At 39.4% G+C, this 22,008-nt stretch overlaps 1 protein-coding gene across 1 annotated transcript in view; it reads left to right on the forward strand.

Moving 5' to 3' along the window:
- CFAP61 (cilia and flagella associated protein 61) overlaps positions 1 to 22,008 on the forward strand; it is a 118,361-nt gene that overhangs the window by 9,819 nt on the left and 86,534 nt on the right. The window contains exons 7-13 of the mRNA XM_064445506.1: positions 4,360 to 4,492; positions 6,478 to 6,631; positions 12,088 to 12,179; positions 13,299 to 13,483; positions 16,661 to 16,700; positions 18,635 to 18,774; positions 21,872 to 21,998. Coding sequence (XP_064301576.1) covers positions 4,360 to 4,492; positions 6,478 to 6,631; positions 12,088 to 12,179; positions 13,299 to 13,483; positions 16,661 to 16,700; positions 18,635 to 18,774; positions 21,872 to 21,998 — 871 coding nt within the window. The remainder of the gene's footprint in view (positions 1 to 4,359; positions 4,493 to 6,477; positions 6,632 to 12,087; positions 12,180 to 13,298; positions 13,484 to 16,660; positions 16,701 to 18,634; positions 18,775 to 21,871; positions 21,999 to 22,008) is intronic.

Here is a 22,008-nt window from a genome sequence, read left to right on the forward strand (position 1 = left end):
TGGATATTTCAGTATGTTATAAAATGAGCTGCAAACTAACTTGGTCTAAACTTTGTAGGCATTTCATGAGTATTTCATTTGAGTCTACCATCTATCAGTATGTGAATGAACCTTAATACTGAGAAGTTATCAGTAGGTCAATTAATTCCTGAGGATTTAAAGTTTTTCCATATGTCCTGATTCCAACTATTATGTTTGTTTTTTATTTAATTTGAAACAAATTTTTTTTTTTTATGGTGACTGGATATTAGCAATAGAAATATTTTTGACATGACTGGAAATGTCACATAGACCATACCAATAGCCCACACAAGGGATACCATCTTGCCTGGGATTTCTGTAGTTTGTTATGAATAATAGAATTATTTACTTTTGTTTGGTGGAGGCTTTTTTTATTAGAACGCTAACCAGGAAGCTGTTTTTTCTTAAATTACACAGTATGCGGTGATATAAAATTCATACTTTAATAGCATCTATCAATAGATTCTCTGAGTAAGCTAAATTGTGTTTGCAGTAGGCGCTTTGCCTTTCCTTTTCCTCTGTATTCACCTTTGTACTTCACTGGCATCCATAGTAACGTTCAGTGGAGCCCTTTAGCGACTTATCTATGAAAGTTGTCCCCAGCCACCTGCCTAGCAACATGTTCTGGGTCAGTGACAAGAGATTAGGGTAATCTCTGCTCCCTCTTCCCTTGCTTATGGAGGGGAAAAAAGAAGCTGTAAACTGATGCTTTGCTTAACGATTAATTCTGAAGTTATTCCCCATCTCACCTCTATAAGTGAAATAAAACTGTAGTGTGCCAGAACATAGTCCACTAAGCTATTATATTTAAGTTTCTTGATGATATCTTATCTTTAGATCCTGTCGTTCTTGGTTTTGTACCATATATGTAAGAACTCGTGAATTTGCAGCCCTCGGGAATGCCTTTATTGTGCCTGTTCTCACAGCCTAGGAATTTTGTAGTACTTTTATATTAAAAATCTATTGTGTTTTGTGTTTTTTTTTTTGTTTTGTTTTGGGGTTGGTGGTTGTTTTTTTTTTAAGACTGTGGTGCTAGTGGAGGATTGCAGAAATAAAAATTAATTCTCTTCCTCCAGTTTCCTGTGTGCAGGGATATGAATGGGCTTATGTGGAGCCCCATGGCTATCATGAGGTCAGTCTCTCTGCACACCACGACCCGGCAGAATTGCCATCTGCATCCTGATGCGTGGCCTTGTGTCATGTCGTGTTTTATGGAGCAGAATGCTGTAAGGGACTTGGGGCAATCAGCAGAACGTTCTGTCTGGAGACTGTGTGCGTGTATTATCTACCCCAGTCAAACATCAGGTTTCAATTAGTGTACAGTGTCATTCCTTTACCCCTAAATTGGTTTGGTTGGTTTGAGGTTTCATAACACATTATCAGATTTGCTATGCTAATTAATTGTGTTGAAGCAGTGAAGTTCTGGTAATAGAAAACCTTAGTGCAGCTTTTCCCTTGAGATACTGCCTCTGAAGGAGGGGAAGGCTACTCTTTTGGTTTGAGGTATAGCGAACGTGAATGACTGTAAATTTTTACAGGGTTTCATTGTTCTTGGAAGTTCATTTTAGTTGCAGTTTTTGAATTAATTCTACATCTAATTGATGGTGTATTATATTTTCTGTACTTTAAATATTTTTGTGTATAACTTATTACAATGAAGACTCTCACTTAAACAGTGAAAAGGAATGAAAAAGCATGGAGCTTGGAAACTTGTCACCCCTGGCAGCTGTTTTTGGCTTTGAGTGGGCAGTGATGACACTCATCTCCACCGGTTTCTCAGGTTGGCTTTCTTAACTTAAAGCCCATATGAAAGAATCTGGCGACTGACCTTCAGAAACAGCATTAAATAATTTAAACCTCCTGCCAGATGGAGCGGTACTGTGGCTTGGGACACCCTGGAGGCCACAAGTTAAGCATTTATTCACCCTGCCAAAAGGGCCGTTAGTAAGGTGTGTGTGTGACAGACACCTGGTCCCGGCTGCCCATCATGCCCCAGCACCCGCTGCACTCCCTCGGGGCGGAGGGGTGGTCAAGGGCGTCTCTCGGCACTGTGCGGGGCAATGGCAGCAGCCAGGGTAGGGGGAAAGGGAGCTTTCAGGCAGACAGCCCCAGAGTCAAAAAGCAGAAACAATGTTCATATGAAAGGGGTCGCTGGCCCCCAATAGAAAGGTAATCCTACACAGAACATCACATTCTTTATGGTGTGTGGGGGCTGCAAAAGCCATCTAGATACCACCTAAATTGTCCTTCAGTTTTACGCTAGAGTCAGTCAGTGCTTGGAAACTCAGACTGTGCTTGATGAAATTAGGAATACATTTTTTTGGCCCAGTTGTGTTAACTTTAAGGCTTCTTCCAAGACCAGAAACATGTAAAGAGTGGAAATGAGAATCAGTTGATTTTGTTGTTCTGAATTGCTGGATATGCAGAACTAAGATTTCCAAATTACAGGTACAGATATTTAGATGCAAGCACGTACAAACTGGAGCAATAGGAGCCAGAAGCAAAACACAAGCTTTCCTAGAACTGTGGGAAGCATTAATAGTTGTTCCCAATATCTTCAGATGCATGTTTCTACAGTATGTAACACTTTAAAAGTGAGCTATTTAAGAATATTTTTCTATTGACATCTTATTTTGGGGAGGCAGAGGAGAGGGTACCCTGGCGGCGCCAAGGCCAGGCCCGAGTAAGGCCTAGACAAGGCCGTGGCCGCGCTGTGCGGGATCAGTAACGGCTGCGGGAGCGTCGGGACCACCTTCGGAACCGCGGGGCTCCTGCGGGGCTCGGGCGGGCCCTGTGGCCGCCGCAGGGCGGGAACTCCTCAGCCCTTTCGGCAGCCGGGGTCCGTCTGTCCGTCCGTCCACCCGCGCCCGGAGGCGGCGGCGGCGGCGGCCGCTAGAGGTCAGGAGAGCCCCGCCGGAGGAGGCGGGAGCGGCGGGCCCGCGCTTGCCCGCCCGCGGCAGCCGTCCCCGACAGGGCCGTCCCCTGAGCGCTCTGCCGCTGAGGGGGGCGACCTGCTGTCTAGCAGCAGGCGGCTGCGGTGGCCGCTGTTCCTCGCAGCAAGCGTAAACGTATGCCTGTGTCTGAAGCGCTTCATTTAATTCCTGTGTCTTGTGGGGCCCGTCTTTCTCCTTGTGCGTGTGACATCTGAGGTAACCCAAAGCATGTCCGGTAGCAGCCTGCTTACAGAAGCCCTGAGGAGAAAGGGTTTCTGTAACTCCACAGCCCAGGAGCAAAAGCCATTCCTTCTGATGGCCTACCACAACCCCACTTCTCTCACCATGTTTTTAGCTGCAGAGCTGTTGGTTGGACTACTTAATTATTGAATTTTTCAGATAGATAAATAACAAAGTGGTTTCACCTTGCTGAAAGTTCTGTGTTAGAGCTCCTTTGCCATTGGCCCTTGTGCCATGGTCACGGCACACAGGGCTAATGGATTCCTTCACTGCATTGGTAAAAGCACAGAAACTTCTTGTTAAGACTTAAGTTGACCCTGGATAAGAATTAACATTTTTAGAAAGTGATTTAATGGGAAAGAGTCCTGTTGCCTATTGAAATAAAAACCTGTGGAGTATGGGGCCTTATGTGTCTGACACTGAACCTTGGGCTCTGGCTGGACCATGGGCTGAGGCAGGTTCTGCGCCAGCAGCGTGGAGGGTGGGCTGGGGTAGCAGAGGCGGTCAGAGCCTTGGTGCGGCAGGTTCCCGCCGCTCCAGAAAGCCTTTCGTGAGACAAAGGGATGGAATAATTGCACTTTGGCCTTTGTATCTTCTTCAGTGGTGGAGCATTAACTTGGCCTTACAAAGGCATAATGGCGCGATTTCTGCCAGGTGACTCCCACGCTGCTGTGTGGAATAACAGTCATTTAGCCAATACTCAGCACTGTTTCTCCCATACAAAAATGATCTAATTTTTACATATTTTTTTTTCAAAAGGACTGATTTCCTGAATTGCACTGATGTTGCTTTTTGTGATCTCTGCCAACTCTAACCAAGTGATGGTTTGGCTCACTGAATATAGATATTATGAGGCCTAAAGCCCAGGTCCACCTGGTCTGAGTTGCCTTAGGCAAGATATTCTTGAACTGGGCTGCCCCCATATTTTGTTAGGGAAAGACAGGCATCTCCATTGGGCAATCCAGATCTGAGGTGGGTTGTTCTGGCTTTTGGAAGTGGTTCTTTCTCCTCTGGTGCAGAGGCTCCCAGCTTAGTTGTGCTGGGGATGTGTCCTAGGTGAAATTACTTATTTGCGGGTGGAGGCTTTGGATCAGGTATTTGTAGTACCTGTCTGTATGCTAACAGAGTAGAACAGAAGTATCAGTACCTAATCGCTTTTTTGTAGGTTGGAGGATTATGATGATCTCCTGCCAATCTGGACATGCCAGAGTGAGACTCTGAAGGAAACCTATAGTGAATACTTCCTTGCTGATCTCATAGAATGTCAAGATGAAGAAAATCAGGCTGTTGTTTGTGAGGTCAGTCTGCCATGGTTTTGTCTAATCATAACATCAGCGATGTTGCACGTGAATGATGGTTTAGCAAATAAAAAGAACCAGGCTCACTTTTGGAAGGTAGAATTCATGATCTGCATACATGCAGTGCCCTATGCCTTGCATTTTGTGTCTTTCCTTTCTTTTGTGCCTTTTCTTTCTTTACTTAACTCCTGTTAAGTAAATGAAGTAGCAATTCCAAGTGATTGTATAGGTTCTTTTCAAGTAACTGGAACAGGCCATATTGAAGAAACCATGTTGCCATTTTAGACGTTTGCATTATAGATGACCAGTTTTCATTCCCGCTGAAAATTAATATTGCATGTGAAAACTAGTAGCCAGTAATACTTTCACAGTTAAAAATGCTAAAGATTTTTTCCATCTCCTGGCTCAGGTAGTCAGATTTTTGCTGAACTGAAGACAGAAACCTAGGAATTCATTTAAGTTATCCTGCTGAAAATTCCTGTTAATATATTCCTGTATTAGTAATTGTGCATGGTATAGTACGCTGATAGGCAACATAACCTACTTAATTCCAGAAGTCTCCTTTCTATAGCAAATGATTTTATAAAACCTTGACACATAATCACTACCATTGGAAGCCAAATGGGAAACAATAAACCATTAGTGTAGAAGCACATTACGAATGGCTACCTTTATAAATAATACATTTCAATTGTACATTTATAGCTCAATATGATAGCAGCAAAAGGTGTTTCAGGCCCTCATAGTTTACGCTTGCCACTGCTGCTGCAGATTGGAAAGACACCTCGATGCGAACCAAGATAGATGCCAATTTTCCCTGCAGAGAATGAAGCTGGCAACCTCTTTTTGCACATATGGTAGATGGATTGGTTAATCAGCCTCTGCTGAGCCTTGGGCCTAAAATTACATAGCAGCCAGACAACTGCAGTGACCCAGCTTTTGTTCAGTTACGCAAACAAGGCAAACAATCACTTGTTGTTTGAGAGGGAAAAAATTAAAGTTTTTTTTATTATTTTTATTTTTATTGGAGTGCTGATGGCCTGATAAAACAGCTATACAAATCCAGCTGTTGAGTTTGATTATGTTTATAAAGGAGGCTTTCATTAAGTGTATTAAGGAAAAAAAAATATTTTGATTGTGTGTATTTCACCAGAAAGTTGCACATAGTACTAAAAATCAAAGAGCTTTCTTCTTCTAGACGTGTCTTAGCTTAAAGGCAAAAAAGCCTCCAGCATACCAATTCTCATTTTTTCACAGTGTATTTGTTTCTGAAGACTGCAACTTTCTGGAGACTTTTAGTAATGGCCATTTCAGCATTGCAGGGATCTTATAATTTTCATACTTGCCAGGACATTTTTTTTTTAAAAGACTAGTTCTTAGGGTTTTTTTCAGAACTTGAAAACATTTAGTGCTTGTAATTGTGGCAAATAATATGTACAGTATACTGTATTAGATACTGTTTATATACTATATAATTGCTTTCTTGAATTAATAATTTTCATAAGAAAGTAAAATATACTTCTGAGTTTGAGCACAATTTAATTTACAAAGCGGTGTCTAGTAATTCGTCACCCATCATGGCTAGCTAAATCCAGATTTTATTTTAGCTGTCCTTCAAAGAAAAATCATACCTTTTTGGTATGGGGTTAAAATGTATGGGTTTTTTCATTTACTGTAACAAATACTTCATTAAAACAGTAGGTCATTATTTGGTCTATATATATAATCCTAATGCTCCTGCAAGTCATAGCTAACAATGGAATTATAACATCTAATATAGAGGGCGTAATACACATAAGGGGAAAAAAAAAAGGATGTTTAACTTTTGCTAAAATAGTTTGTTTATACTTTTCTGTTATGCACAACCAGAGGTGTAACGCTGTAACTTCTATGTTTCGGCAATTTTTTTCTTCAGTTATTTGTGTCCTATCCTAAAATCACGAGCTCAACTTTTACGTATGTGTGACATTGCTTTTATATTTCAGGATGGCGACACTGCAGTAGGATTCATGAGCTTATGCTCTCAAGTAAATGTTTCCTTGTTTCAAGAGTGTTTTGACTTAGGGCCTTTCCATGGACTCTGTAAACCACATCCTGAAGATATTCTCAAAATGCCAGAGAAGCCGAGCATTCAAGAAGGTATCTGTGTTCTAAAATGATAGATAGATTCAAGGTGCATTTATTTCTAGCTTCTGAGTAGGTTTTGCAAAAGATTGGAAGAGGATATAGGTTTACTATCAAGAAAACACAATTTAGTGTATCAATTTTGAAGATGGTCACCTGGTGTGTTTTAATTTGGGAGAGAAATTGTGATAGGCCTGGTTGCTGACTCAGATGAGAGAGTTGTTCGTGGAAAGCTGGTCTGTACCAGGTATGGGATAAACCTAGGTTTCAAGTTTCGGAAAGCTAAAGCATCAAGTATATTTTCTATCGGTTAGCTACAGTTGTACTATTAATTGAAAACTTAATTTTGAAATATGGTTCTGGTGTCTGTCAGTAGCTAAGCAGCTGGATAGCTGTGGCTGTTATGTTGTCCCATTAACTTGTGTCATCTTATTTCCATGTGGCACGACTCCTGCTCTCTTTGCTTATTGTTTGCAGCCTTCTAGGTTACAAGATTTTGGGAGATCAGGGACTGTCTCTTTATTCTGTTTTTATATTCAGTATGATACAACAGTGCATCCTCAAGCCACCTGACTGCAAATGATAAAAAACAGTAACATGGATATGTCACCTGTTTGTAGAACAGGAGCATCATGTAAATGATTTACAGTTGTCATCTTTATTTTTCAGTGTCAAAGGGATTTTTGTGCAGAAGGGCAACATTTTGCTATCTACTAATTATCAGTAATTGAATTTAAAAAAACCACCATTAAGTTGTTATGTATTTATATGTCTGAACACAAAGCAGCAGGCAAAAAAGGCGACTAGGGAGCTACAGAGCAGTCACCAGCTGGTATCTCGGAGCTGACAGTCATGGAACGGAAAAGGGAAAGAAAAAAGGTCTTACAGCTGCTCCTGTGGACTTCTCCTCCCCTGCAAAGAAGCATCTTGCAGATGAGAGATGAAGGAAGGCAGATACCTCCTCATCTGTCATTCTGTGCTCCTGGAGCTTGAGGAGTATTATTTCAAAATAGGTGACAGACATACATAGGAACATAAATGAGACTGAAGGAGGAAGAAAGGTCACTCGCAGTAGTCTCCTCTGAGAACTAGTTGGAATGCAGTCCTGGGCAGTCCGCCCTTGGTGACCCTGCCTGAGCAGGGGGCTTGCACAAGGTGACCCTCAGTGCTCCCTTCCAGCCTTAACCGTTCTGTGGCTGTTACCTGGCCCCATTAAAACCCTCAGATGCTTCTGTGTGCTTGCCTTGCCCAGGGACTCCAAGCTGTAGGCCCATATTTTGTGGCAAATTCTGTGCTGCTGAGCCTCTTAATGAGTATGTGGTTATAGATTTTAACTATACGGAAGTTAAACATTTTCCAACATTTAGGAAATCTATGAGACTTGCTTTAAATGTGAAAACTTAGCATAAACAACTGTTCTATTCAGGTTCTTATGACTCTTGTCAATCTAGAATCTGAATGCTTTTCAGAAATTTATTAAGCAACATGGTTAGCAATCTCACATGTTTATCTCTTCTTTTTCATCTCCATTTAAAAACTATGTTAGTTTTGGTGGTTGATACTAGTTTGCAATCCTGTGCGTTTCCTTCAGGTAAGATTTTTTTTTAATAGTAGGAATATCCCTGTATTTAGAATGGCAAGGGCAGCTCTGGGGAAAGAGAGAATTATTTGTAGACTTTTTCAGATAGCTTGTGCACAAATCACTGATGGTCTCAAAGATAGACTCCTGAGAAGGAGCTTGAGCATGGTAAGCTAAGAGCCTGACTCTGATACTATTCCTAGAGAGAAAGAGCCACTAGAAATTCAGCAGTAAAGTTAGAGTTAGCGCATGGCTATACACTGCTCAGGAATACTGATTCTGTTATCACTGAATAATAATTAAAATTATTGTTGTAGCTTTGCACAATCTAGACTATAAACAAGCAATTGTAACACTTTGAAGTGTTGATTGTTCTGCAACGTTTTAAGTTGTTGTTTATACCTGCCCAGTGTGGCCAAAGAGAGAGAGGTGAAACTAAAGGCTGTGGTAGTTGAATTTCAGAGAAAGGAAAAAGGACTAGGGAAAAACCCAAATGTATACTATGATTACTCTAATTTCTAATACCAGTTCAATCAGGCATTAGCTTGTCACAAGCTACAGAAGTTTGTTATGGTTTATTGAAAATATGTGGTTTATGAGAGGTATTTGATAAACAGCTTTTCTTTTTACTGCTTGTTACACATTTGACTTATGACTATAAACAAAAAGTCCATATTTTTCAAGCAGCTTGAATGAAAAGCCCTTTCCCTCTGAATGATTTGGGTTTCATTATTGCACGAGATGTGGCTCAAAATAAATTTCAGTATTCATTCATGAAAACTTCCAGAAAAAGCAATAATATGTGTGGTGTGGGTTTTTTTTGTTTTGGTGGGTGTGGGTTTTTTTTTAATTAAAGCAAAGAAACAAAAACAAAAAAAAGCCCACTGTTTTAATAAAGAAGTTTACAGGAAAAAAAAAACCAAACAACTCATAAGCACAGTTCACCTCCTCTCTGTTTTTTGGTTTGGTGTTTTTGGATTGGTTTTGTGGTTTCTTTTTTGGTTTTGTTTTTGGGTTTGGGGTTTGTTTTGGTTTTTTTGTTTGTTTTTTCTTTGTTAAATGTAGAGCCTGTATAAGAGTTGCATCCCAGTAGTCCCCGTTAGACCTTGGCAATATAGTGCCAACCTATATACTTGGAATTTATTATGGTGTCACTCACATATAGTTTATATTTGCGTAACACATGCATGATTATATGACGGCTGTTTTAACGATTGCACCCTTTCTGCAGGCTACTGTATTGGAAATTTGCTGCCAAATTGTCCCTTGATGTGAAGGCAGTGAATTTTCACTAGACACCTTACATCAGTAGAGGATGTGGACTTTCTTTTAATGAATTCGAAGGCTGAGAATTTAAAATGCAAGCTGCATTCCTTTGTAGGCTAATTTTATGTTCCCACATAAAAAAAATCCAAACCATAATAAGGATATTTTTTCAAGCTCTTTAGCTTGTAAGTAGAGACCACAGGTTGACACTATTTTTCCTTTCAAAATGTAATACTGAATAATAGTGAAAGCGTATACAAAAATCTGTCTTTAACACAATATTGATATGCCACTTACATTTCAGGGTAATTACAGTAATTTGGTTGTTACTCTATATGGTGTCACAAATTAGTAGCTAGAAAACATTATGATGCAGTGGGAATGATTCAAGGGCTTTTCATCAGGCTTCATGGTGAACTGGCTTCTTGATCCTGCTGACTGTTACCTCTGCTAACAACCCAGCAATCACTGAATTATTTTGATTTTCTTTCTGTTCATGTTCCTTACTTCATTTAGTGCAACAATATTCATGTTCTTCCCAGTCACTTGTGTGCAGCGTATATGTAAACAGGGATGCAGCTACCTTTGACAGTAGGGGATGGTGGAGCCATTAAGGGATTGCATTTTAGTATAAAGTCAGAAATAACATATCAATATTTACATGACAACAGGAGACTTGTATTAATTAACTTCTGACACCTGCAAGGCTGTTTATAATGAGAAATGTAGCTGGGTTAATCAAAATGACATTTGATCATTTCTGTGAAGTCTCACATCTGTGATACCCCTGGAGAAACCATGATTTCTAACCCCTGCGCTCCTCCTTGCCCTGTGCATTGCATCTGCGTTCTTTTCTACTAACAGAGAAACAGATTTTCAGATAACAGATTTCTAAATTACTTTTGGCTAAATCGTTTTAAACCTTTGAGGTTTGTGTGGTGGGTTTTGGTTTGGGGGTTGGTTTTTTGTTTGTTTTTTAAAAAGTTCATTACTGTATGAAGAAATGCTTATGTCAGTGAATGAAGCTTAGATGGTTTTCCCAAGGTAAAGTTCGGAGAAAGGAGTGAAGAATTTGGTTGTGCTGCATTTTCTGAAGGTTTTCTTTCCTCTTCCTGGAGCTCAGAAACTTTGACTTCCTTGTTACTGAAGCTTTTGAATGCAAGCATGTCCTGGCCTGATGGGTTTTCTGCAGCTGCGATACCTACGCCTCAAGAGTTTGTTAGTTAAAACTTGTTTTCAGGCTTTATTTTCAAATATAAAAATGAACTGTGAACATATCTGTAAAATTACAGAGGTGACATTTTAAGGAATGGCAAAACTCTTGAAGATATGTTCAGGGGCTGACAATACAGCAGCTGACACTTCACTTTAGTAATTTTAGTGGTTATTTGGGGTAATATGTAGGATTCACTAGTATTACAATGGTTTTTTTCTCAGGTTGATGGTGAAAATAATTTTGGTTCATAACATTAGATGATACCTAATTTATCTTTAATTAGTTTTAATTAAAATTAATGCAATTTTAGGTTAGGTTAGGTAACCGAAATCAAACAAAGTGCATCATACATGTTCCAAATTGGCTTTTGACATTTTTATTGTGGCTTCTTAATATTTTAAATATCCACTCTGGATTTGGCACTCACTGGGGGATTGAATAGCCAAAAAACAAAGTGTATAGTGATAGTTAAATAAACTCCCTAACATAGAGATGCTTGCTTTAATTGGCTTAAGCACTTGGCCAGGGATGCTGTGTGTATATGCTCTGTGTGTATACGTGTGTGTATATATATATATGTAAAAGTATATAAATAGCATTGTATATGTATGTATCATGGCAGCCTGTTTAAATATCGATTCATCAGATGGCTACAAGTAATTCCATCCTATCACCTTAGTTACCTGTTTGCCCACGGAAATATTATTACTCAGGTTGGAATGAACTAGACTAGAATGTTATTGAATGTTATTGAGGATGGTAGGATGGTCCGTCACGCAGAGATCCTTAGATCAGAGGAAGGGGAGGAAGTAGACAAGCTGACAGAGATTGATGAAAAAGCAACCACCTTTTATAAGAAGTGTAATGGGGTTTAGAGAGCTAGTTAGGTTTAGCAACTGAGAAGGGAATTCCAATCCCTGTTTCTTGTCCCTGCTTGAGTGAATAAGTAAGGGTTGTGGCTTAACTAGGATTTATTCTGAATTTCAGTCTTTTCAGGAGGACTAATCTGAGGATCAAGAGCCCTTCTTATGATTATCAGAAAATAAGTTAGCAACAGGCACAGGGTTTAAGATACCAGTCAATACCCTAATGAGTCATATTTTTCTCTTTAGATAGGGTAAAGATTTATTGCATTTAATACATGAGTTAGGAGTTGCTTCTAAACTGTGTCTTGTTCAATTTACATAAAATAAGCAATTCTCTGATTTTTGCCTTAAGCTCAAGCTCAGCAAGAGCAAGTGAAGTTCTAGCCAAGTAACTCTAGGAGGGTCTGTTTTATCTGTGGTTGTTAAAAAATAAAATGAACCTTTCAATAGAGGTAGTCTGGTACATTCTTTAGTTGTTGCTGTGATTCTGAGGGTTAAGCTCGCATTTTTAAGCCTGATGTATCTATTCTTTTTCATTACTCAGATGAAGATAAAAGCAACCAAACAAGCCAAGAAACAGTCTCTGTTTCACCTCAGAACTTTGAACATATTCATGATCAGGATGCAGCTGTACAGGTAACACCACTGCACACAGCAACGCTGATAACTTTAAACGCTACGCTGAAGCAAAGGTTACTAGGACAAGCAATGCCTATTTCCACTCTTGCATTGTCCTCTGCATGGGCCCGCATTTGTATCTGCTGTTGTGCATAGATCAGAACCTGTTCTAGCTAGGATCTGGATGGAGGTGGTTATAGCCATAGTCAGAGATGTTTTCCCATCCCGTTCCACATGAACAGCCAGACAGCACAGGGGTGGGAATAAAGTGGCACTGAGAGGAAAAAAAGGTTGGGGGCCTGTTTTTGCAGGTCTGCAGCTAAGTAAAGGCATGTGGAAGCACAGCTTTGAGTGGGCTCCTCTGCAGAGGAGCCTTCTGTAACAGGCAGGGCAAGATGACTCTGAAGATCTGCGAGTCCTGAGATTTTGACTTGACTCTGTTACTGAGCTAAATATCTACTACTGATGGAAAGCTACCAAAGCTGTAAAGCAGCAGTATAGCTTCAGTTTTCCCCTGTAATTTGTAGAAGTTAAAGGGTACATGTTCTATGTGTGCCTGTTCTGTTGAGTGAAGCTTGACTTGATAAAAAAGCGTTACTGTGAAATGTGTTGGCGTAGCAGAAATCAGCAGAGAATTTATCCTGAGAAACTTTAAATGGTTGCATCTGTCTCTAGTCTCTCTCTCAGTACTGTATCAAAGCTGCTCAGGATTTCTTCCCATTATTGTTCATTTCCGTTTCCACATTATTCTCTGCATTGATCCCATTTTCTTTAACATAACATGGGTTTTTTTCACTTTCATATATTTTCAATATGCATCTGAAATAAAATTTTTATATAGAAACATTTCTGAAAGATAAATGTTTTATTGCCTCACAAAGGGATTCTAATGGTAACTATAGTTTGTGAATATATTGCTTTTCAGCAAGAATGTGTATATTTTTTTAAAAGCCACTTTTATCTAGTGTTTCAGAAACAGCTAGGTAGCACATTAAAAATACCTCCTTGAACTTCTGTATTTGTCAAAATGCGTGTCTGCTTGGAATACTACAAGATAGGAATGATGCAAGGCCTTTTAATTAAAAAATGAAAATATTTTCAGAAATGTTGTGAGTGACCATTTGTCTATTATTGCAGAAAGATGGAACCGTTACTGTTTCCCATACTGAGCTGCCATTAGATGATGTCAGAGGCCAATCTTTCAAAGCCTCAGCAACACCCCTCCTTGAGACTGAAGAAGATGCTTTTCGTCCAGTGTACAGAGGAGCTTCAAATGCTTTCTGTATCCGTCTGTTTTGTATTGATGAGAAGCATAAAACTAGGTAAGTATGGATGAAGAGTTACTGCTTTCCTAATCTTAATAACAACTTTCAGTGTTACATTTTTAGGAGAAATCTGAAAGTGACAGTACCTGCTGTGGTTAGGTTGAGTTTTTTCTGACATCTTTTTTTCATTTCTCATTTACCTTCATGAATAACTTACTGAAATTTTCAACCTCCGGCTATAACTTCCCATCTCTGGTAGGACCATGTGGCCAAAAAATTAAGAATTTATTTTTGTTAGAAACACGCTAGTTGAAATTGTAGAAGGCGGCCAGTTCTTCCTCTGAAGGAATGTTAATTCTGAAGCTGGCTAACCCTGAAAAGAGCTAGATGTTATGGTACTGGTCATCTCTGCTCATGGGGCAGTAAAGCTGTTTTTAACTCTGCAGTTAGATGTTCTGATTTCTATACACTCAGTCTCCCATCACTGAGAGAAGTGATTCCTTTTTCTAGAACCCACTACAGTTGAGGGAAGACAAAGGCTTTTTATCTTAAAATGATTGCTGCTGCTGACCTTGAAATCTTAGATGCTGGTGGAGTAGAATAGGTCTACAAATGTGGTTTAGAAATTTTTTTTCCCCCCCTAATTTCTCTGCACCCTTGAAGAGAGAACCTATACTCAGTCACATCAGTAAAAGCCTCTCCAGGAACATTGGCCCTTTCTGATTATAAATGAGCCCTGCTCTTGCTTATACATCCTAGAAAGAAAGATAAAACATGTAGATACTTAAAAAACTAGGCAGAAAGAGGCTGAGCACACCCAAGATCTTCCATGCTTTAGAATACACGTAATTTCTAGAGACACAAGGTATTAGTAGCAAGGACTTTATAGATGAGCTTGACAACTGTAGTACCATTTGAAAAAATGTCTTTCTTACCTGTAGTAGTAGTCATTGGTGACTGACGGCATCTGAACTTAGCTGGCCTAATGGAAACTTAGGAGTAAGCTTGATTAAGAAGAAAAATCAGAACTCTTTGAAAACTAATTCTATTTATTAAGCTGATTCTTGATTAAGGAGAGGGACTACTCAAAGGGATTAAACACTGTGAATCTGCTACAAATGCAAATATCCTGAGTTACCAAAGCAAAGCAAACACATAGCCTTCTTGGTACATATTTACTGAGTAATACAGCTCAAATTCATTAGGAAGAGAGAGAGATGCAGTGCTGGAAGTCTGTGGTGTGCTTAGAAACACTGATCAATGTACATATGACAGAACAATCACACTGCAGAGTCCATTCCAGAATAGTTAATTTATGGACAATCTAGTCTAAAATAAAATTTAAGCAAGATAATTATTCCAGAACAAAATAACTTTAATTTAAAATAATACTGAGGTGAGGGACTTACTCAGGAATGACTCCATTATACTGAAATAGCAGTTCAAAGCAGTGATTTGCAACTACGTCAGGAAATAACCTCTCCGTAGACTAGTTGAGTTCTCTGCTTATAGCATCGTGCTTAGGATAAGGATCTGCCACTTCTTTTGCCCTCTTCTGTCGTTCTGCCCTTCGTATGCACCATTGTTCTTTCTGCTCAAGGTATGTCCACAGTGTTTATCACTGAACACTGCAGTCCCGTTCTTTTTTCCCTGGAGACATCTCTGGAACAGTTTGGATTCCAAGATGGGTATCTGTGGAGAAGATAGCATTCCTTTCTGAAGACTTCTCCTGAGATTAACACTCATGCAAGATCCTCTTCCCAAAGCTAAGGAATCTGTAGATATTGGGGTTTTCAAATATTTTGCTTGTGTGCTTCCTTAGTGCACATTTGCTTGATCCACCTGTTTGTAAAAGAGACATTAGAAAAGCGTACGTGTTTGAAAGGATGGTATGAGGTAATCCTGACTGTATCTCAGAATTTTGTCCTGAAGGAGTTACTGCTGACCCTGTGCAGCGTGGATCCAGAAATAACAGTTTGGTTGAAGTGTAGGTATGACTGCATCTTAGCCCTTAAGGGGGGTTTACTGCTGGGGAATTTGTGTTACCCTGTGAAGTTGCTAAATGTTTCTGTCTCTCAAATCTAGAGCTGTTCTGTGGCTTGCTAGTGCATTGAAAGTGAAATGCAAAGGAACTAAATTGCTAGTCTATCTGTAGCTGTTTGATACCTTTTTAAGCCCCCTGAAAAATCGCCTACCTTCATTCTTGTGTTCCCTGTTGCCAAGAAGGTGCTGGATAGCAGAGAATAGAAAACTACATTGCAATGCCATTTTCCTTTCCCACATTTAGCTATTCTATTAACTAGTCATAGTTATGTATTATATAGGTGAATATATAATACCCCAATCCGGATCTGTATTTATAGCTCTTTTTTTTAAGTTTTTATTCAATCATAGATATTTTAATTAGAAATTATTTCTTCTTTTCATTCAGTAATGTTATTGGTGAAGTAATTAAAGGGAACTTAATTACAGGTCTGGAGAGAGGAGGGGTTTTATTAGTAATTTTAGGTAATATATATCTGTATTGAATTTCTTCAGATGACACATTTTATACAGCAGAAAAATATTTTATAAAGCTTCAGCGTAACTCTATTTGATGGGTTTAGAGCTCTTTGATATCCTTACACATCAGAGAAACAGCAAGAATTTGCTAGATTTCTCATGTCTTTTTAAACTCAAATGTCACATTTCACTGTCACCATGGAAAAGAGAGTGGAATTACTCTAAACCAGTAGGTGAGAAGTGGAAAGAAGTAAAGTGTTCAGAAACAATTTCAAAGTATTGATGTTCCTGTTAGTCTGATAAAGTGCATTGGATAGGTTTAGCAAGCAGATAGTGACAGAACTCTTGGTACTGGATGAAAATATTGTGGAACATAGCAACAACTGTTTGTAACCTCGATTAATGTTTACTATATACTAATGCTGCTCTGACAGTCCACAAATGACTTCTGAAAAATATTGGGGTCAACAAAATGAGGACAGTCAATCTTTTTTCTTTCAGTGAAGAGCATAATGTTTTGATATTATTTCAGACATTCAGGTTTATTCTTGTTAATAGTGATGCACTGCAAGTTAACAACTGATGTGCAGCATGCAACATCTGCAATGGATCAATGGTGAGCTAGCAGAACTGTGAATACATGTTCCTTGCACTTATGGGGTTGTAAATATTGAAGCGTATAGGATCTGTCTGATATGCACTTTATTTAACAATATTTACTCTTGGTTGCAGATCGCTGGATTTTTTGCATTATGTTTTCAAGCTTTTTCCAGTACGTATAACTAAAGTTTGTATGTGTGTGTACGCGTGATGGGATGGTAGTGCAGTCCCCAGCCAGAGTATTTAGATGTGGTACCCAAGTAAGTCGGAGACTCGCAGGAGTACGCCATGGCTAGTTACCCTGCACTGAGTTACCCTGAGGGGCTTGACTCCTCTCCTTGGCTGCTTTTGGACTTCGCATACTGCGTACGTGAGTCCTTGGTTTATGCTCTGTAGGGACTTTTCTGAGATGCAAGTTTAGAAAGCAAATGTTTCAAACTCCTTTAAAATAATTCATAAATTGTGACTGTACCTAAATTAAAAATAAAACCAGGGAAAATACACTAGAGGAGGTGGAGTTAAATCCTAGAAAACAGCAGTATTAAGGAAATCCATAGTATTTACCTGTAGCCTAAACAGTGGCACTGAAGGTTTCTGTTTAGGGCAAAGCTAATGTGCAGCAAATAAGGAAGTGAATTTACGGTGCAGTAGCTATTTCATGTTAATGTCCTGTGTGATCAATCTTTTATCTGAAGTAACAAAGTCCACTGTCTGAGACATTCTTAACGGACACTGCAGTGTGCTGTAAATTTACACTACAAATTACTGCACGGTAGCATACTTCAGAGCCAGGTCCTGGTGACGAGAGGCACAGACTTGGCCCTGAATATCAGCATGTTCAAAAATGCTGCTTACACCAAAGAACATTCCCAGAGAAAGTGAAGACAGAATGCATTTCAGATTTCTAAGTAATTTATCTGTCCAACAATGCACCTGTCACTCCTTGAAACAAAATGTCACCATGTGTAGTAAGAAAAATTAATCACACAGCATGCTTAAAGAGAAGGAAAGGAGTGAGGTTCACATAATATCTTTCTACTGAAAAGATGCCATAGGATAATCAGCCAGACTAAACTGGTGAAACATCTTCCAGATCTGTGCTACTTGGGAGACTCTCGGCATGTATCATGCTGCATGAAGTGTCTTCCTGAATTGTCAAGAGTTCTCCAACATCCCTGTATGCAGTGAGATTATCTTAAAGCATGTATTCAGTAAAAAGGGATGGGAGAGACTCTGGTGGAAAGGAGTGCTTGAACAGTCGGGATGGATAAAGTTATTTGTGGTGTGCAGTTTTATCTCCAGAGGATGCCCTCTTTCATCTGAGAGCGTTCAACTGAGATTCCTGCATTCCTTTGCACCTCTGCAACCTTTACAGCACAGGTCTGTGAATGATTACATTGACTGCCAACACGGTGTGTCTTTTATGCATATGCACGCTGTAGCGCATGCACGCCAGTGGCACCGACTTCAGGACAAGCTGGACCTCACTGCGCGTGTACAAACTTGCATTCATTTAGTGTACTGTGCGTGCAGTGCAAAGTCAATCCGTGCATACGCACTGGCTGTTTGTTCAGGGTTTTAGGACATACTGCTCTAGTTGATGGTCTCACCTGGCTGCAAAGGTGAAAAAGATCCCAGACAGACATATGTTGTCCTAAAATTTTGCTGCAGAAGAATAGGGAGGTAGAAAAAAGGACCTTTTAGGGGAAAATGTTAGCCCTAAAGGTGTGGGCAGAGAGATGATGTTCCTACTAGGCAGTTAGACTAGATGATCATTGTAGGTCCCTTCCAACTGAAATATTCTGTTCTACTGAGGAAGAAAAGGGGGAGAGGGGGTGGAAAAAAAGGACCACTAGGGAATATCAGGATATTAATTAATGAGTCTTTACTATGGGAGCTAGAAGACTCGTTTCTGTGAGACAGCTTAATGTCGAGCTCATCCGTTCCTTTGTGCTGCCCAGGCATCAAGCAGTACAGCAAAACTTGGAGTACATTGTAAGCTCTGCGTTCAGTTTATTTTCTTTTTGTCCCCTCTAGTCAGAAGCTTCTGTGTAAAGCTTGCACTGAGATCACTAAGAGCTTTTATTGTCTGCAACTCTTTTTCAGGACAAAGACTTCTGTATCATCCTCGTGCCACATCATGTACCAGAGTTCTACCTGATCCAGAATTTTGTTCGAGCTATCCCCTTCTTTACTTCCAGACTTGGTCATGAGCTTTATGTGTTCCACCGTGCGGGATTGCTCAAGTGAGTCATGTGCCTCGTGGCAACAAATGATGTACTCTGAGCTATTTTTATGGAATATGCTTGCTTCATCCAACCTAGCGCCAGATGGGGATTCCTTTGCTACCTCAGATCAAGCTGGTATTCTGCACAGTATGTCTTGCAAAAATGGTAGCTTGAGTCCCCAAAACAGTGTAGGTGAATAGCACAAGACTGTGTCTGGAGCAATTAGGAGCAGAGCTAAATAACTTAGTCTTCAGCAGCATTACTGCAGCTCTCTTGCTTCCTGTTCTGGAATGAATCCTAAGCCTACTCGGATGTATCTCCTCACAGCACTATACTAGACAGTATAGAATAGCCTTATATTTTCAGTGAAATAAGGTAGTTAGTGACATTATTTTTAATGAAGCAAAAAGTGATATAATTAAAAACGTAAAAGCAAGCAGTCTTCTGACTGCCAGCATCTATATATAGTTTCCTTTAAGTAAAAATAAGAAATGCAATGAGAAGATTCATTTTAAATTTGCATATACAGTACTAACTTAATGAAGATGAACATTGGTACAGACAAGTAGATTCTTCAAGTTACCTAGTTGTGGACCAAGGCCAACAGAGAAACGTGGTGCAGCTTTTGGCCCTTTGGACTTGGGTCAGGTTGTATTAACATTGATACTTGAAAGCCTGGTGTAAATTTAATTCCTGGAGATGTGGTGTAACTCTCGTAAGAGGAATTTCTGGAACATACAGAACACAGCAGTAACCTCATTGATGAGTATCTATTCCATATGATTTCTCCAATTTTTTTTGTGTTGAATCATTTATTCAATACCTTTAAATTTCTGTGATACTTTGAATGCTTCTGTAGTCTGGAATACTGGTGAGCTGGGACACAAAACCTCTCTTGCTATGACTTCTCTTACATGGTATGGGTTTTCCAATGCTTTGTTTATATAACAAGCCTATACGGGCCCAAACACCAAGCTTAAACTGTGGCACAGTTAGAGATTTTTTTTGTCTCAATGTAGCTAAATACTGCGTGGTTTCAGAGAAATACTTCTGTTTTAATTGCATACTTAATCACCTTTGATGGTATACAAATAGCTCATGCAGGAACTGGCCAGCTACTCTTGGACCTATGCAGAAGCTTTTTACCATGGGATGAGATTGGGCTTCTGTGTACCATGTCAGAATCCAGCTGGCTGAAGAGAAAGCCACTGGAGTAATTCCTGTTAATCTCAGTCACAGCTGTTCAGTAATCCACCAGTAGGATCAGTAGTCATACATCCTCTTGCGATTTTGGTCAAAATGAAACTTATCAAGGTTTTTTTAAAAAAACCCCTTACAATTCTGATTAAATTGTGTGTATTCCAAATGATACCAGCCCTTCCATGAAAACAGAATAGGGTCATTAGTAGCATTTTTGAAACACTCTTGCAGCTGTGCAGGAAAGTAAGGAAAAATAGCATTTCATTGAGGTTCAGGATGAGAAAAGCTATGGAAGAAACCAGATGAAGCTTTTGGAAAGTTCCTGAAGAACAAAAAACTCAGTGCAGAACAGCAGATACTCTCTTAGATAAAACCAAAATAAGAAAAAGTAAGAGATCGATATATTGTACTTGCACCAAGGGCTTTCAAAAGGCGTGTGAGTGGAAAAGGAAGTCACAGAAAATGGATTAAAAGAAAAACAGGGGTAAGAAGATGGGGAATATGAAGACATGAAAGGGCAAAATCAGAAGAGGCACAGGCACAAAATGAGATACTGATTAGTAAAGGTTGTAAAAGGAATAAGAAAAAGTGTTAAGTACACAAAAAGCAAGAGTGCAGCAAATGGAAGTATAGGTCTGCTACTTAACAGTGAAGGAGAAAAAATAACAGATGACAAGGCATAGGCTGAAATGCTTAATGGATACTTTCCCTCAATTTTCACTAAAAAGCATAATAATAATAATAGTGTCCTGGTCTTTGAGCAGTCGAAGGAATTGGGCATCTAGAATGAGTTAATTCATTACTGGAGGAGAAATGAGCACAGACCTTGGATAGTCCTTCCTACTATTTCATACTTGGAGTGGATCTAGTGGTTTTGTGGGGTTTTGGGGTTTTTTTTGAAAGTTTCAATATTTTTGCATGTTCTGTTTTTCCTCAAATTAAAAATGTAGTTCGTTATTGGCACAGCTGCCTTCTCTTGGACATGGGTAGGGAGAAAAACTCGTGTGCTGGGCTTGGTGGAGTGGCAGGAAGATAGCACGCTCATGGGTTGCAGAGTGAACCATGCTGCTGGTCTTGCTGACCATAGTCCTCATCTTCTAATTAACTCTGTGGAAATGCATGAACAAATGTGGAAACTAAGCTGATACTTGCTTAGAAGTTCAGGATTAGTTTGCAATTTAGTAATTAGATGTATGCTTTTGAGCACTCAAATAATCGAGTTGGAAACGATCGATGAGACTGAGCTGTGAAATTTCCCATAACATATCAGATGTTTGTTAGGCTCGGTGTTTTTAAGGTACTAGTGCTATTCATTAAAACCATATTCCGCAAAATCAGTCTCAATGTGACTATGACTTAAGCTGAAGAATAGCACATACAAGTTCAAATTGAAAACAAGAACAACAGGAATGGAAGCTATACTATATGAATTGCAAGTTTTTAACTCTGGGTGAAAGAACTTAATTCTTGGAAATTAAGTTGTAGTTCAGTTCCTTGAACAACACTCTGTAAGTCTTTGTTATATGAGCCTTGTTAAACCAAGAAGGGTCAATGCCTTTAACAGGCAGCATGAGAGGGTTCCTCAGCTGCTGTAGACTGTCACCATGACGTAAATTTTTTTAATAACTGGTGGGTAGGAAGATGTTCTGTAAGAGAGTGTGTAACCTAGTAAGTGCCAGGATATTCCTGTCTGTAGCTAACATGTTGCTGGTTGTGTATATTGCATGGACGTTTTTATACCATGTCACTGTTGTGTGATTGCTAATTGGCAACTTATATTTATCAGAGGCATTTTATTTACCTAAGTTTATCCTCATTTGAAGATACTCTTACTATTTGAAGAACCGAGGCATAATGCAAATGTTAGTAATTTGTTCTTGTTGGGGAAATTGATGGTTTGGGATTTTTTTTATAGGTCATTTAATGTAAGAAAGGCAACAACTGATGACCTCCTTGCTGTCAAAATGCTCGTTCAAACCCTTAGCTTGAATGAAAGTATACTGAATGACTTAAAGATATTTACTCTGGCTCGCAGGGATCCGGTGAGTATTT

This window comes from Phalacrocorax carbo, chromosome 3, assembly GCF_963921805.1.
Source record: "Phalacrocorax carbo chromosome 3, bPhaCar2.1, whole genome shotgun sequence".
NCBI classification, from domain to species: domain Eukaryota; kingdom Metazoa; phylum Chordata; class Aves; order Suliformes; family Phalacrocoracidae; genus Phalacrocorax; species Phalacrocorax carbo.